The sequence below is a fragment of the Plectropomus leopardus genome, chromosome 8 (genome assembly GCF_026936395.1).
Source record: "Plectropomus leopardus strain MGB_pleo_1.0 chromosome 8, ASM2693639v1, whole genome shotgun sequence".
Classification (NCBI taxonomy): Eukaryota; Metazoa; Chordata; class Actinopteri; order Perciformes; family Serranidae; genus Plectropomus; species Plectropomus leopardus.
In genome coordinates, this window is record NC_142183.1 from 35976288 (window position 1) to 35991225 (window position 14938).

General features: G+C 39.7%; 1 protein-coding gene across 2 annotated transcripts in view; it reads left to right on the forward strand.

Annotated features, from left to right (window-relative positions):
- Positions 1–7233, forward strand: part of ccdc142 (coiled-coil domain containing 142) — a 30093-nt gene extending 22860 nt beyond the window's left edge. For both annotated transcript variants that reach the window (XM_042493228.2, XM_088081402.1), the window contains exons 15-18: positions 385–495; positions 1420–1520; positions 5920–6091; positions 7052–7233. In XM_042493228.2, coding sequence (XP_042349162.2) covers positions 385–495; positions 1420–1520; positions 5920–6091; positions 7052–7160 — 493 coding nt within the window. In that variant the 3' untranslated portion in view covers positions 7161–7233. The remainder of the gene's footprint in view (positions 1–384; positions 496–1419; positions 1521–5919; positions 6092–7051) is intronic.
- The last annotated feature ends 7705 nt before the right edge of the window (positions 7234–14938 follow it).

Genomic DNA, 14938 nt, shown 5'->3' on the forward strand with positions numbered 1-14938 from the left:
CTTACTTTTGATAACATCTCAATGTTAGTGGCGGCACTCCATCAAAAACAGACGCAGGAGGATATAAAAGCATAATATGTAGGCGCCAGAGTCCACACACAAAGTGTCTCGACTTGGGATGAGAACGTGTTTTGCGGAGTTGGTGTATCAATAAAATATTGCTACATAAATACTGAGGTACTATGCTTTATCCATTCCCCAACCCCCTACCTTTACTACTTGTCAAAGTGCATGCATGCAATATAACTGTATAACCTTTCTGAGAATCAGTGGCTGGAACTCAAAGAGTGCTTTTTAAAGCCACGCCTCTCCTGGTGTCACCAGTGTCCATCAGCAGGAGTGTGTGACGGCATTAAAGGCTGCCTGTGTGTTGTTCCTCCTCAGTGTGCAGGGAGCTCTCCAGCTGAAGCAGGACTTTGACTCCATTAGAGAGATGATCCAGTCAGACAAATACGGTCTGTCGGCTGAACTCCACCAACGACTGCTCAGCCTCCGGTAATCACAACCTGCCTTCTATCCTGCCTTTAACTTACTCTTCATGACACTATGTGAATAAAAAACATTATGCAATCATTTGCAAATATGTTTTTACCTAAATTCAACTGAATACAGTCCAAAGACTCCATATTTAACCCTTAGGGACTCTTTGGTGAATTTTGCATGCTTTTCATTCTTCATATTTGGTCATTTTGGCTGTGTTCATGCATAAAATTTGGTGTGATAATGTATTTTTGTTTAATCAGTGAATTTCCAGCTCAGCTCCTACAATAAGTCTAAAATACACTGTGGAAACTAAATTGTTACATTCAGACTGTTGCGTGTAAAAAATGCTCCATTGAAATCCATTCAAACTGTCTTTTTGATCCCACAGCCACCAAAGCATAAAAACATGCATTGTATTATTTCTGGGTGTCATTCTGTGCTTTTGACTTGAAATTTGACATTTTAATTATTGTCCACCTGATGACATCATTTTTACCATATTTGGCATAAGGAGAAAATACATGCTATTTCTACTCAATCTACTCAGCATGCAAAAATAAGAGAACATTTTGTATAGTTGTATAGTGTTGTGTATAGTTTCTTGGATGAGGCCCAATGTTTGGCAGATAACCCTCTCTAGTAATTGGCTTCATATTTAAGCATACATTGATTTCCACCTGACCGGTAGCTCTTTTAGGTCACTTCACAGGTCTGAATATTAAAGACAGCATGGGAAAATGTAAAGCTGGCCTACTTGGTGTTCATACATGTGTTTTATCGAACTGGTGATTTGCTGAAATGTTGAATGAGTTGAAACATGCTCACATTATTCAGTCCAGATTTTTGGTAAATCTAGTCTGTAACTGTGCTGAAGAGAAGCACCTGGGCAGATCATGTTAAAAAAGCAGGTGGTGTAATCCTCCTCTCTGTGTGCAGGGTGTTTCAGCAGGTGGACTCAGCAGTGGTGTGTCTGCTCCAGCAGCCTCAGGCCAAACCATACCTGCAGTCCAGAGCCTGGGAGCCTTTCACTCGCTGCTGTGAGTATCACAGTATCACAATACCAGTCTGTCATACAGTCAGCCAATTAAAGCATGATTACAGCACAGAGCAACAACCAAGAATTAGGATCATTTGAGAGGTTATTATTTATTTTGCACCAAAGTTCAGTGAAACCACCGGCAGTGTGTTCTGTGGATTGTCTTTATAATAATGACACGGCTTGTGGAAAGGCCAGTTGCTCTTAAAGGAATAGTTAAGACGTTCTGAAGTGGAGTTATACTCATCCAGAGTCAGTATATTACACACAGGAGATGTCAGTCAGCACACTCCCAGTTCGGAGAAGCGGGCTGACACAGAAGCTCAGTAATGTACTGCTGTGGAGGAGTCAGCCACAAAACATATTTTAACCACCTAAAAAAAACCCAGCAGCAGTAGAAGTATACACCATATGGAGATTATTTTCACAGCTTTACCTTAACTTTAGACTGTAATTTCCAACGAGAAAATGAAGCATGTTCAAAGCCAGACTCCATAGAGAAAAACAGGGATTTACCTTCTCTGAACACAGGAGCTGCTGGTCTACTGCTGACTCAGTAAATTAGTTTGTGACTTTGGTGTTCAAAAGAGGTAGTTCAGATTCATTAAAGTCACCCAACAACACAAGCTGACTTATGGAGGCAGCAGGAGAGCAGCAGCTCCTGTGTTCAGCCAGCTAAAATGACTGTTTTTCTCAGTGGAGTCTGGTGGTTTTGATTAGAGTGGATAAATAATTCCCGGCTCTAACCAGGTAAAAGACTCACTGAGATTTAAAATCTCTTTTTCAAGAGCGAGCAGCATAAACTTTGTTACAAACGTTTCAAATGTCATTTCTTAGAGCTGCTGCACAGGCCAGGACTTGTACATGCCATTTATTAAAGCTATGGTAGATCAATGGATGAACTGCAGTTTCCAGCTTCTCCCACACTATCCACTCTGTTAACCTGCTGAAACCTGATTTCTTTCAAAAACGTGGAAAGAATACACTAAACAACTTAACAAGAAATTACCCAAAAATGAGTAAGAACAATCTGCTAAAAGTGCTTCAAAATCATAATCATTTTATAACATAATTTAAAATATGTAATTATTGTATTTATAAATCTAGTTTGCCCCAAGCTTTTTTCCCTAGACATTTTTCCCTATTTTTTTTAAATAATTGTTTTAATCTACTATTTCTTTTCAATTTGTGAAACATTTCTTACCAACTTTCTCATTGCATTTTTCGCCTTTTTTTGGTGAAAGATATCGGACCAATTTGCCTTAAAGGTTTAAATACTTTAAAAAGTATTTAAAGGCTGAAAGCAGCACATGAAAAGTGATGTCACGTCAGGTTTCAGAGGGTTAATAGAGGTTTGGATTTTTTGTTTTTTACCCCTCCAGCTTGTTTTGAAGCCATTCCAGTGTATTTTTATTTTTGCTTTGTTGTCTTGCTGTGAAAGAGTCTCCTCTGAGGTCTCTGTCAGACTGGATCAGCTGTCCGTCCATCGTCTCTGTGATACTTCATTAGACTTCCAGCTGCCTGCGCTGTCCACCACATGTGGCTGCATCCTCTTCTGGCTCCATGTGTTTGCCATAGCAGCTTGGAATTCCCTTGTGAATGGCAATACCTTTTATACAGTTCATTGGTTTTTATTATGTTCATTGAGTTTTTATGACTTAAGCAAAATAGTTTTTCTTGTTAGATCTGCATTTTTTCTTGGTTAGTGTGTGAAACAGGATAGGCAATACAGAGGTTTTCCCTCTGCCAATATTTAGTGGTCAGTAAAGTAAAGCCCCAAGTATCTGTATGTTTTCCAACCCCGCTCACATCAAATGACAAACTTCAATGCTGGGAGAAGTTCTGATACCTTTTTCGTAAATAAATAAATAAATAAATAAATAAATAAATAAAAGCAAATTTTAGCAAGGCCATATGCCAGGCAGAGTGAATCTGGGGCTGACTGTAAACAACTCTAACCGACAGTTCCTGCAGTGTGAGTGGTACATTTCAAGATGAATCATAACATTATTCTTCTCAGGCAAAAACTTGTGACAACCTCACCCATGAATCTACAGCTGTGATACTAAACTTACATCCCACAGGCCAAATCTGGCCCCTGACATGATGTCTGGTAGCCCCCCAAAACATTTTCCAATTCACAAGATTCAAGATTCCTGTATTTGTCATTTTTATGCTTTACATAAAAACAAAATTGTGTTTCACACCCCCTCCCTGAGCTACCACCTTATCGTGGTGGAGGGGTTTGCGTGTCCCAGTGATCCTAGGAGCTCAGTTTTCGGGGGCTTTATGCCCCTGGCAGGGTCACCCACGGCAAACAGGTCCTAGGGGAGGGACCAGAAAAAGTGTAGCTCGGTCCTTGAGGGTGCATGGGAGTTTGCCCAACCAGTCCACATGTGCTTTGTGGACTTGGAGAAGGCATTCGACCGTGTCCCTCTGGGAGTCCTGTGGGGGGTTCTCCGGGAATATGGGGTTTCGGACCCCCTGATACGGGCCAGACCTTGGTCCTCATTGCCGGCAGTAAGTCGAACTCGTTTCCGGTGAGGGTTGGACTCCGCCAGGGCTGCCCTTTGTCACCGATTCTGTTCATAACTTTTATGGACAGAATTTCTAGGCGCAGCCAGGGTGTTGAGGGGGTCTGGTTTGGTGACCTCAGGATTGGGTCTCTGCTCTTTGCAGATGATGTGGTCCTGTTGGCTTCATCAGGCCTTGACCTTCAGCTCTCACTGGATCGGTTCGCAGCCGAGTGTGAAGCGGCCGGGATGAGAATCAGCACCTCCAAATCCAAGGCCATGGTTCTCAACCAGAAAAGGGTGAAGTGCCCCCTCCGGATTGGGGACGAGATCCTGCCCCAAGTGGAGGAGTTTAAGCACCTCGGGGTCTTGTTCACGAGTGAGGGAAGGATGGAGCGGGAGATCGACAGGCGGATCGGTGCAGCGTCTGCAGTAATGCACCGATCTGTCTTGGTGAAGAGGGAGCTGAGCCGAAAGGCAAAGCTCTCGATTTACCAGCCGATCTTCGTTCCTACCCTCACCTATGATCATGAGCTTTGGGTAGTGACTGAAAGAACAAGATTGCGGGTACAAGCGGCCGAAATGAGTTTCCTCCGTAGGGTGGCTGGGCTCTCCCTTAGAGATAGCGTGAGAAGCTCGGTCATCCGGGAGGAGCTCGGAGTAGAGCCGCTGCTCCTCCGCGTTGAGAAGAACCAGATGAGGTGGCTCGGGCATCTAATTAGGATGCCTCCAGGACGCCTCCCTGGTGAGGTGTTCAGGACACGTCCCACTGGTAGGAGACCCCGGGGAAGACCCAGGACATGCTGGAGAGACTACGTCTCACAGCTAGCCTGGGAACGCCTCGGGATCCCCTGGGAAGAGCTGGACGAAGTGGCCGGGGAGAGGGAAGTCTGGGCTTCCCTGCTTAGGCTGCTGCCCCCGCGACCCGACCCCGGATAAGTGGAAGAAAATGGATGGATGGATGGTGTTTCACACATCCACTACCCCGTAATTCAGTGCAAGACCGTAAAAACTGTAAAATAATAAGCTGATGTATAGGAGCACTAATGAATAAGCTAAAATTATGCCACAATAGAATAAAATAAATAGCTTTAATTCAAAGATTTAAAAATCAATAATAATCTAAAAGAACAGTCTCTTATGTGTGGTTCCCTGTAGTTTGATGTGGGAAAGAAACTGTAACAGCTGATTAGTCCTAGATCTGATACTCCTGTATCAAAAAAGTACTCAGATCAAAGAAATGTCCTAAAATGTGGGAAATGTACTAGAATTCTCGACACCTCCTAACATCCTAGACACAACCTGAAATCCTAGAAATGTCCTTATATCCTAGAAACATCCTAAAATCCAAGGCATGACCTAAAATTCTAGAAATGTCCTAAAATCTAAGAGACATTGTAAAATTTGAAAAATATACCAAAATCCTAGACATGTCCTAAAATCTAAGAGACATGCTAAAATTCTACAAATGTGCTAAAATCCTAAAAATTTTCAAAAATTCGGGAAACATCCTAAAATCCTAGACATGTCCTAACATCCTAGATTCGTCCTAAAGTCCTGGAAACATCTTAGAAACTGAGAAACATGCTAAAATCCTATAGATGTGCTAAACTTCTAGAAGTGTGCTAAAACTCTAGAAATGTCCTAAAATTTTAGAAACGTCCTAATGTCCTAGAAACATGTATGAGGCTGCTGCGACGGGCTCCTGGCCTCCTGTCATTTTACAGAAGTGGCCTTTAAATGAAGCAGGTTGAGTATCTCTGATCTGCAGGAATGAAGTGATTTTAGCAGAAAGTCACAGGCAGCTGTGATGCAGGCAGTGATGCTTTGGTGTGATAAAGAGAACATTGAGGCCAGCAGCAGTAACCTCTGTGTGGATCTCCTCAGGTCCGACCAACAGCAGCAGAGACAGCAGAGACAGCATCGACGTGGTGGCGAGCAGCATCACCAACCTGAGGCTGGAGGGTGAGGACCTGACCCACACTGACCCCACAGTGGTGACCTCTGACCTCCCCCCAGTGGACCCATCCACCCCCGGAGAGCCCTACCTCGCTCCAAGGTACATTTGTATAACTGATTCAGTGATTACTCAGAGATATGGTTTAAAATTGGTAGTGCCCCAACTACCTGTCCTGCTTAACCTTTTGACACCTGGAGCGACATCAATTTTCTTATGCTCCTTTGAGATCCCTTTTATAAGTATTAAAACCTTTCATCTCTGTGCAAATTGGTGGGATTTCTTAAAAAAAACATGGGGAAAAAGGCAATGAGCAACTTGGCAAGAAATGTTCCACGAATTGCAAGAAAGGAGTAGATTAAGAAAATGATTTTTAGAAATGCTAGAGAAAAATATGTAGAAGAAAAAAGAAAAAAGCTAGAGTAAAGCTGTATTTACAATAATCATAATTACATATTTGAAATGTTACAGAATTATTATAATTTTTTATAATCATCATCACCTTCTTACCTGGTTTTTGAAAGAAATCAAGCCAATTTGCTCAGGTTTTAAAGGGTCAATCTATAAAACTAAGCACTTTTTTTCATTTTCTTATTAAATTTCTTTTTCATTATTTTCTGTTGTTTTGTTTAGTTTTTTTGTTTTTTATTAATAATTTTCAGGAAAATTTCTTATACTTTTTACTAATTTCTTGGTAATTTTTGGGTCATTTCGTCTTTCGTTGCTTATGTCTTTCTTCCCGTGTTTTTTAAAAGTGTTTTCAATTTTCCTCTGGTTTCAAAGGGTCAAAGTACCTCAGAAGGTTTTGTGTTATCTATTCAATTCAATTCAGTTTTATTGATAAAGCCCATTTGCCTCAGAGGGCTTTACAGCATACGACATCCCTCACATCATCTCGAGAAAGAGAGAGGGGCAAAGGGAGGGGAAGAGAGGGGCAAAGGGAGGGGAAGAGAGGGGAAAAGAGGGGGATCTGTGTTTTGTGGCCCAAAAACTAAACCCCATTAGTGCTTATGTGATGGGATTCCATAGTCAGAGTTGTACTGTCTTCATTTTGTGCTCCAGTGTGGCTCTGGGTGTCACTCAGCGGGAATGGTTGGACCTGAGGATCCACAGCAGCGCTCGACGCTGGAGGCTGCCGGGACTGCACTGTCTCTCCAAGTCTGAACCTTGAACACACACACATCCTGCAGAGATCTGACACACACACACACACACACACACACACACACACACACACACACACACTCATGTCACAGGACTCCTGTGGCTCTTTGCTTTTGTGTCAGCAAACATAGTTGAAATGAAACAACCAGTCAAAACACAAACATTTTATTGCTGTTGTTTAGACATTGTTTATTTTTGCAAATAAGAATGTGATACCTCTGGAGGTTACTTTTGAATGATGTAAAACTGATTTAATGATCTCAAAACTATTTCTATTATTTAAGACAAATATTTATTGAAGCACATATTTTTATATAATCCTGATTAAAATACCAGATTTCATAATCATTTCTTTCTGGTATTTTTTTCTGCACACACATCATATTTTATGTGTATATGGTGCCTTCCATACTTTGCTGTATGGTCATGGAATTTGTCTGTCAATTTCCAGCTCAGCTTACATTCAGACTGTCAAGGTAAAAAAAATGCTCCATTGAAACCCAGTCAAACTTTTTGAATGTGCTTGAATTTGTCATTTTTACTATTTTCTACCTGATGATGTCTTTTGTGATTAGGAATGATGTTGCTTAAAAAAAGAATTACTTAAAGAAAGAAAAAAATCATATTATTGTATAATATTTTTTGGCTTGGTTTTTTTAACACTTGGTTTTTTAAAAGCACATTATGTGCCAGAGCGATCGGAGTGTATGTGATGTTAAAACTGGCCCTAAAGGTAACTGAGCTGCTCTTTAGTCTGAACGTTCAATAGCTGCCAAAAGTTCACCTGCGATTTTGGGTGATCATGCTTGAAACAAGGAGTGTATTGCACCACTAGATGGTATGTGAGGGAAACCGGACTGGACGTTCAGGGGGAGGGCGCTGTTCACAACTTAAGCCACTCTTACGCTTGGGCACAGCGTAAGAGTGGCTCACAGCGGCCGAGGGTGCCCACACGGGTAATTTCCATCAGCGGACTGACTTGACTCCTGGTTAAGCGCTTTGCTGGCTTGAATGGTGATCTAAAAAATGTAATCTTGCTCTTTTGGACTTTCCAAATGTTATTGACCTGGATGGCTAGTAAAATGAGTCATTTCACGGCGGTTTTGACGCTCACAAAAAATTATCCACTGAATTACAGACGTCTCTTTCCTGATGTAAGTCATAGATGTAATGTATGATGTCCAAAGTAGCACTAAATTGTCATACTATGGTATGTCATCCAAAATAATGTAAAAAAGTCATCGTATAATGTATCGTTCATAGTAGCACCAAAATGTCATAGTATATTATGTCTTCAAAAATATCACCAAAATGTCATAGTATAGAATGTCACCCATCACAGCACCAAAATGTCATGGTAAAGTACGTATGTCATCTAAAATAGCATAAAAAGTGACAATATATAGTATGTCAATCAAATTAGCATAAAACTGTCACAGTGCATTACGTCTTCCAAAATAGCATTAAAATCTCATAGTATAGAATGTGACCCAAAATAGCACAGGAACTTCATAGTGTAGTTTGTTGTCCAAAATAGCATTAAAAAAATCATTGTATATTAAGTCACCCAAAGTATCATCAAAATGTCATAGTATTTTATCTTATCAAAAAAAAGCACAGAAATTTCATAGTATAGTATGTCATCCAAAGCAGGATAAAAATGTCATCTTATAGTATGTCGTCCAAAATAGCAGAAGAAAGTCATAGTGTGGTATGTCATCCAAAAGAGATTAAAAATATAATAGTATAGTATGCCATCCAAAATAGCATAAAAATTCCATAGTATAGTTTGTATTCCAAAATAACATAAAAAGTCATAGTGTAGTATGTCATCTAAAATAGAATAAAAATATCATTGTATAGAATGTCATCCAAAATAGCATAAAATGTCATAGTATAGTATGTATTCCAAAGTAGCACAGGAAGGTAAGTGTGTAGTATGTTGTCCAAAATAGCATTAAGAAATTTCTGTATATTAAGTTGTCCAAAATATCACCAAAATGTCTTTTATGTCATCAAAGAAAGCACAGCATTGTTATCCAAAATAGGACAGAAATGTCATGGTATAGTATATCATCCGAAATAGCATAAAACAGTCATAATGTAGTGTCATCCAAAATAGCATGAAAAAGTCATAGTATAGTATGTTGATCAAAATAGCACCAAAATGTCAAAGTATAATATGTCGTCCAAAAAAAGATAAAGGCAGTGTCTGTGGGTCTCAGGTTCAACTCCTCGCTCGAGGCCCTTTGCTGCATGTCGTCCCCACTCTCTCTCCCCCTTTCACACTATTGACCTGTCCTATCTAATAAAGGCTAAAATGCCAAAAAAAAATGCTTTAAAAAAAAAGTTATAATATAGTATATCGTCCAAAAAGTGATAAAAATGTCATAGTATAGTATGTCACCAAAGATTAATCAGAATGTCGCCCAAAAATTGATAAAAATGCAGTAGTATAGTATGTCATTCAAAAAATCCTAAAAAAGTTTTGTATGACGTCCAAAAATTGATCAAAACGTCGTAGTATGTCGTCCATTAATTGATCAAAACATCACAGTATAGTGTGTTGTCCAAAAAATAATGAAAAGAATTTTCATTTATCAAAAATGTATCTAAGTGTCAAAGTAAAGTTTGTTGTCTGAAAAATCGATAAAAGCGTCGTGGTATAGTGTGTCGTTCAAAAATTGACCAAAACGTCATAATATATTATGTCATCCAAAAAAAAATATGAAAACGTGATAGTATAGTATGTAATCATAAAAATGTTAAAACCTCATAGTATAGTATGTTGTCCAAAAAAAACATAAAAACGTGATAGTATAATGTGTCATCCAAAAATTTGATGCACCTGACCAGAAGTTTATCTTGAAAGACATGGTAGGACATGGAGGGATGTGGAAAGACGCGGCAGAACACTTTTGAGTGCAGCAGCTCCCTCTGCCAACATCAATTCACACAATAATGACGACGATGATGATGTGCGACCACCAGGAGGCGCAGTTGTCACGTGGAGCTGCACACAGGCCCTCCTCCCGCTGACGGAACTCAACCTCCCATCCTCAGAGCCGAACAACATGCGTCCGCAGGATGTTTGTGTCCCACACTTTGGCTGACTAGTTTTCTCCATCTAACAGCAGCAAACAGACACAGACACAGACACACACAGACACACACACACACACACACACACACACACACACACACTTCCTGTGTAGCTGACCTCTGTGTGGGTTGCTTGGTGAACATGTGGTCACAGAGTTCTGATGTTGAAAGCTTTTCTTGGCTGTGCATTCCAGAATTATTATTATTATTATTATTATTATTATTATTATTATTGTTATTAACATTACAGGAATGTTTAATCAAAACAGTTCTGTAATCTCAGGTCTCAATAACTTGTTCTGAATATTGCTTTGAAAATGTTCTTCCTTTGTTCTCTTGAAACACTGTTGGAACATTTTATATAAGAACATTCTATGATCTGTCATGTCTCAACCTCACAGTGTTGCAGTTACAACGTTAGTCAGCGTTCAATCTTATAAGGTTAAATAAGGTTAAGTACATTATTTGAAATGATAAACATATTTAAAATGTAATTTCAACATTAGATTTTTTTTTAACATTATCGCAACTTGTAGGTAACATTAGCCAATGTTGTGGGAACATTTCCTGCTGGCTGGGTGAGCTCTCAATGGACTCTCTGGTTTACACACGTGTGTTCAGGCTGAATGGATGGAAACAGTTGTCAGAGACATGAACATGTAAGACGTGTGACTGCTGGATTCATCCTGATGAAGGCGTTCAGCTCAAATGCTGATTCTCACTACTTGAAAAAATTCTGAATATGTTACTTTCTCTTCACTTCGAAATCATATTCTGTCTCCTGCCACTCTGAGCATCAGTGTGAACACGATCAGGTCAAAGACAGACAGGATTTGAATCAGTCAGAGGATCCTGCACTAAGCTGAGTGTGAGCTGCACACTGAAGAAGACATGAATGGGGAGAGGACAGACAGGGACAAGACGAGACAGGCTGATGGAGCCCTGCCCTTTGTGCAGGAGCAGGTGGAGCAGTTGTACTACTCTGGAATAGTACTGCGTGTGCTGTACAGGTACCAGGTACAGTCACACACTCCCCCCTGCTTTCTGTAAAACAGACAAGATCTGCTTTGTCTTTGACCCTTTGGGACTGTTTCATCCGTCAGTATTTGATGACTTTGGCTGGGTTCATGCATATAGCAGAAATTTTGGCTAGATTGTGTATTTTTGTTTAATCAGTGAATTTCCAGCTCAGCTTACATTCAGGCCATTAAGGTAAAAAAATGCTCCATTGAAATCCATTCAAGGCCGGCCTTTGTTGATCCCACAGCCATCAAAGCATAAAAACATGTATTGTATTATTTCCGGGTGTCATTCTGGGATTTTGCCTTGGAATTTGTCATTTTTACTGTTTTCCATCTGATGATAGCATTTTTACCATATTTGGCATATGGAGAAAATACATGCTATTTCCACTAGGTGCACTGTCACAATTAATGTTGCAAATCATTGTCATATCTCAGACTGTCAGAAGCAAAAAAAAGTCTACTTAGCATGTAGTTTATTGAAAATAATTCATTTGGTGTGTGTGTGTGTGTGTGTGTGTGTGTGTGTGTGTGTCATGATAAAAACCTGAAAATTAATGAATATTTTATATTTATGACAAGGACTGATGTTGGTTAAAAACAAAAAAACTCAATGAAAGCAGAAAATCATATTAATGTATAATTATTTTTATGGCCTGATTTTGAAAGGCACATTTTGTGCACAGAGTGATATGAGTGAGTGCGTAGTATTAACGCAAGCCCTAAGGGTTCAGATATGTCCCCTAATAAACAGAAATCAGAGTCAGGAAGATTATTGAACCAAATCATCCACCCAGGATCTCCATACATTCTCTAAAAAAGCCCCTATTCCATTCTGCAGGTCAGCACCAATGATCCTCCATCACTTTATTCTGTGATAGTAGCAGTAATATTGGATATTGTGTGTAAACTTCTCCTTTGCTTTATTTACATATTCACTCTATTCTGCCATGATGTTCAGTAATCTTTTTAAAACACAGAAATGACTCTCATTAATGATGTCATGCTGTCTTTTAGACCAGATGTTCCCTCACTTTTACTCCAGTAGTTACTTTCAATAATTGGACATACTGGATGTATTAGTTTGTGTCCTATAGTCATGGAGCTGTTGGCATGGACTGACTCACTCTGTATGTGCTGACTCACACTGAGTTAACATCGAGTGTTGACACTCTTACTCTCTGAGGCTTCACCTTGAGCTGGAGCTCGGGTCAGACCTCATCTGGTTGCTTTGGACAAAAGTGTTTGCCAATTAAATAAAAGTAAAAGTACAAACATGTCTTCATGTTTCTGATGTCCATCTCAAACTGATGAAACTCCAAAGAGCTGGTTCAAGGTGTGTGTGTGTGTGTGTGTGTGTCATGGGAGGTGTCTACAGGTAAAAGCATGTCCCACAGTACACACACGTCACACACACCTGAGGCCAATGGACTGTTGAAACTCAAAGATTAAGATTCGTCAGAAGGGAGTGGCCAAGCAGCGCGCGCGCGCACACACACACACACACACACACACACACACACACACACACATTTGAAGCATTAGAAATACTCTTTGCCGGGTGTGGTTCTCCTGAAATTTTCACTGACTCACTGCTCATTCACTCTGTGCACCTTCATTCTGTGAAGGATCTCACATTATAATGAGCACAGTTTAAAATGATGAGTATACTGTGTGTATCAGACATGGAGGGAGCGACACGGTCCATGCTGTTTTTATAACAGCGAGCGGCTCATGCACCTGTGTGGAAAATGAATACCAGCGCTTAATGTTTTTCAGTGGGGATTCTGACTGCAAGTAGCTACAACCTGAGTGTGTTTTTTCAGGGGTGGATTTATTGATTTGGGGGCCCCAGGCCAACACCATGTTGCTTTGCTTTCCTATTACTCGAAATGTTGGGAGGCTATTTGCAGTGATAGCAGAAGTACTCGAAACCTTTTTTCTGAATTAAACTATAAAAGATGTGTTTCAGGGTTCCTCTTTCTTGGCACAAAGGGAACTCTGGAACACAAATCAGAAGATAGATAGTTAGTTGTAGTTAAATGAAATATATGAATGCTATGAAGGTATGAATATGACGTTATATTTATGCTCTAATCAACTCATCTTTCAACTTCAAAGATGTAGCAGGATTAAGGAGTTTGAAAAAAAGGGATAGATTACTTTTAAAACCAGAGAAAGAAGGCATTTTAAGAGGAAATGACCCAACATTTAGCAAGAAATCAACAAAAATGTAATAATAAAAAAAGCAAAAAAATGTACCTGGAAATCTGAAAAAAAGTTAAAAAAAAAATAATAATAATAACATGGCAATGATTTGAAAAAAAAATGCTTGAAAACAACATTCATTATGTAACAAATTTAAATATAAAATTGTAATAAATTTAAATATAGTTTTCTGGAATTCTTTCCCTAACTTTTTGAAAATATATATAATTTTCTAAATGCACTAATTTCTTGTTGGACTTTTCTTTGCAAGCTGCTCCTTACCCTTTTTCCCTATCTTTTCAAACAAAATCAAACCAATACTTTAAATATGTACTGAGTGCAGAGTGAGAGAAGGAGTGCATGTGTGTGCATGCGTGCGTGTCGTGTGTGCATGTGTGTGTGTGTGTGTGCAGAGCCTCAGCAGCGACCTGTGAACACACTGACACAACCAAACACAGACATAGTGGGTCAGAATCACCGGCTCCTCCTCCTCCTCCTCCCCCTCACTGAGGCCGAAGTCCAGAGCAGCTGTCTGCTGCTCTGTCTCACTCCGTCTGCTGTGTCAGCACTAAACACTCACATGGTGCAGCCAGTGTCAGGTCACTTTGCTGTTTGTGTCTGAATGTTTCCTTTAGAACCTCTGCAGCAGATCCTCACTGTGATGCTCAATGTACAGATACAAGAGATAACTAAACACGCCGCTCCCGTCAATACAGGCTGATGAAAGAAACATTTAGACAAACTAACAGGACTGCGGTCCCTCTGGACATCTGACAGAAAGACCTCAAAGACTGGAGATTTGACAGAAACGCAGGAATATTAGGACGATCTGTGACACTGAATGCATAACAGCTGCAGGACGGTAGATTTAACCAGTGGAACAACAAGGTGATTCAGGGCTCAAGGTTCATAACTGCTGATCCTCATAGTCTTCATCAAACTGTCAGCGGCCATGTTTAGCCGTGAGGCGAGACCAGCACTGGTTTTTATTCATCTACAAAGTTTTGAAACATCTGTTTCCTCCCTATATTTCATCCCTTTTAACTCTTAATTCACATAATTCTGGCACTCGGTCGCAGATTAGATTGCTGCTCCACATCCTCTGAATCAGAACTGAGCTACAAAACATGTCATTTCCTCACAGTTCACCTTATTCATGGAATAATCTGCAAAACTTGGATGCTCTGCCACCATTACAGCTGCTCAAATGCCTCATTTCAGATCTGGTTTCAAATGAGCTAAATGGTTTTAATTATAATTCTACACCATAACATGTTTGTTATCTTGCATTTTTATTTTAAGCAATTTAAATTGCTATTACTGTTCTGTATGATTTTATTTCTATTTTAACTGTTATTTGTTTTACTTTGAAAATTAGGTTCTTAATAGATTTCCCGAGTCTTGAAAAAAGGTTTGAATGTAAGATACTTTTCATTAACTCACAGAAGGTTAT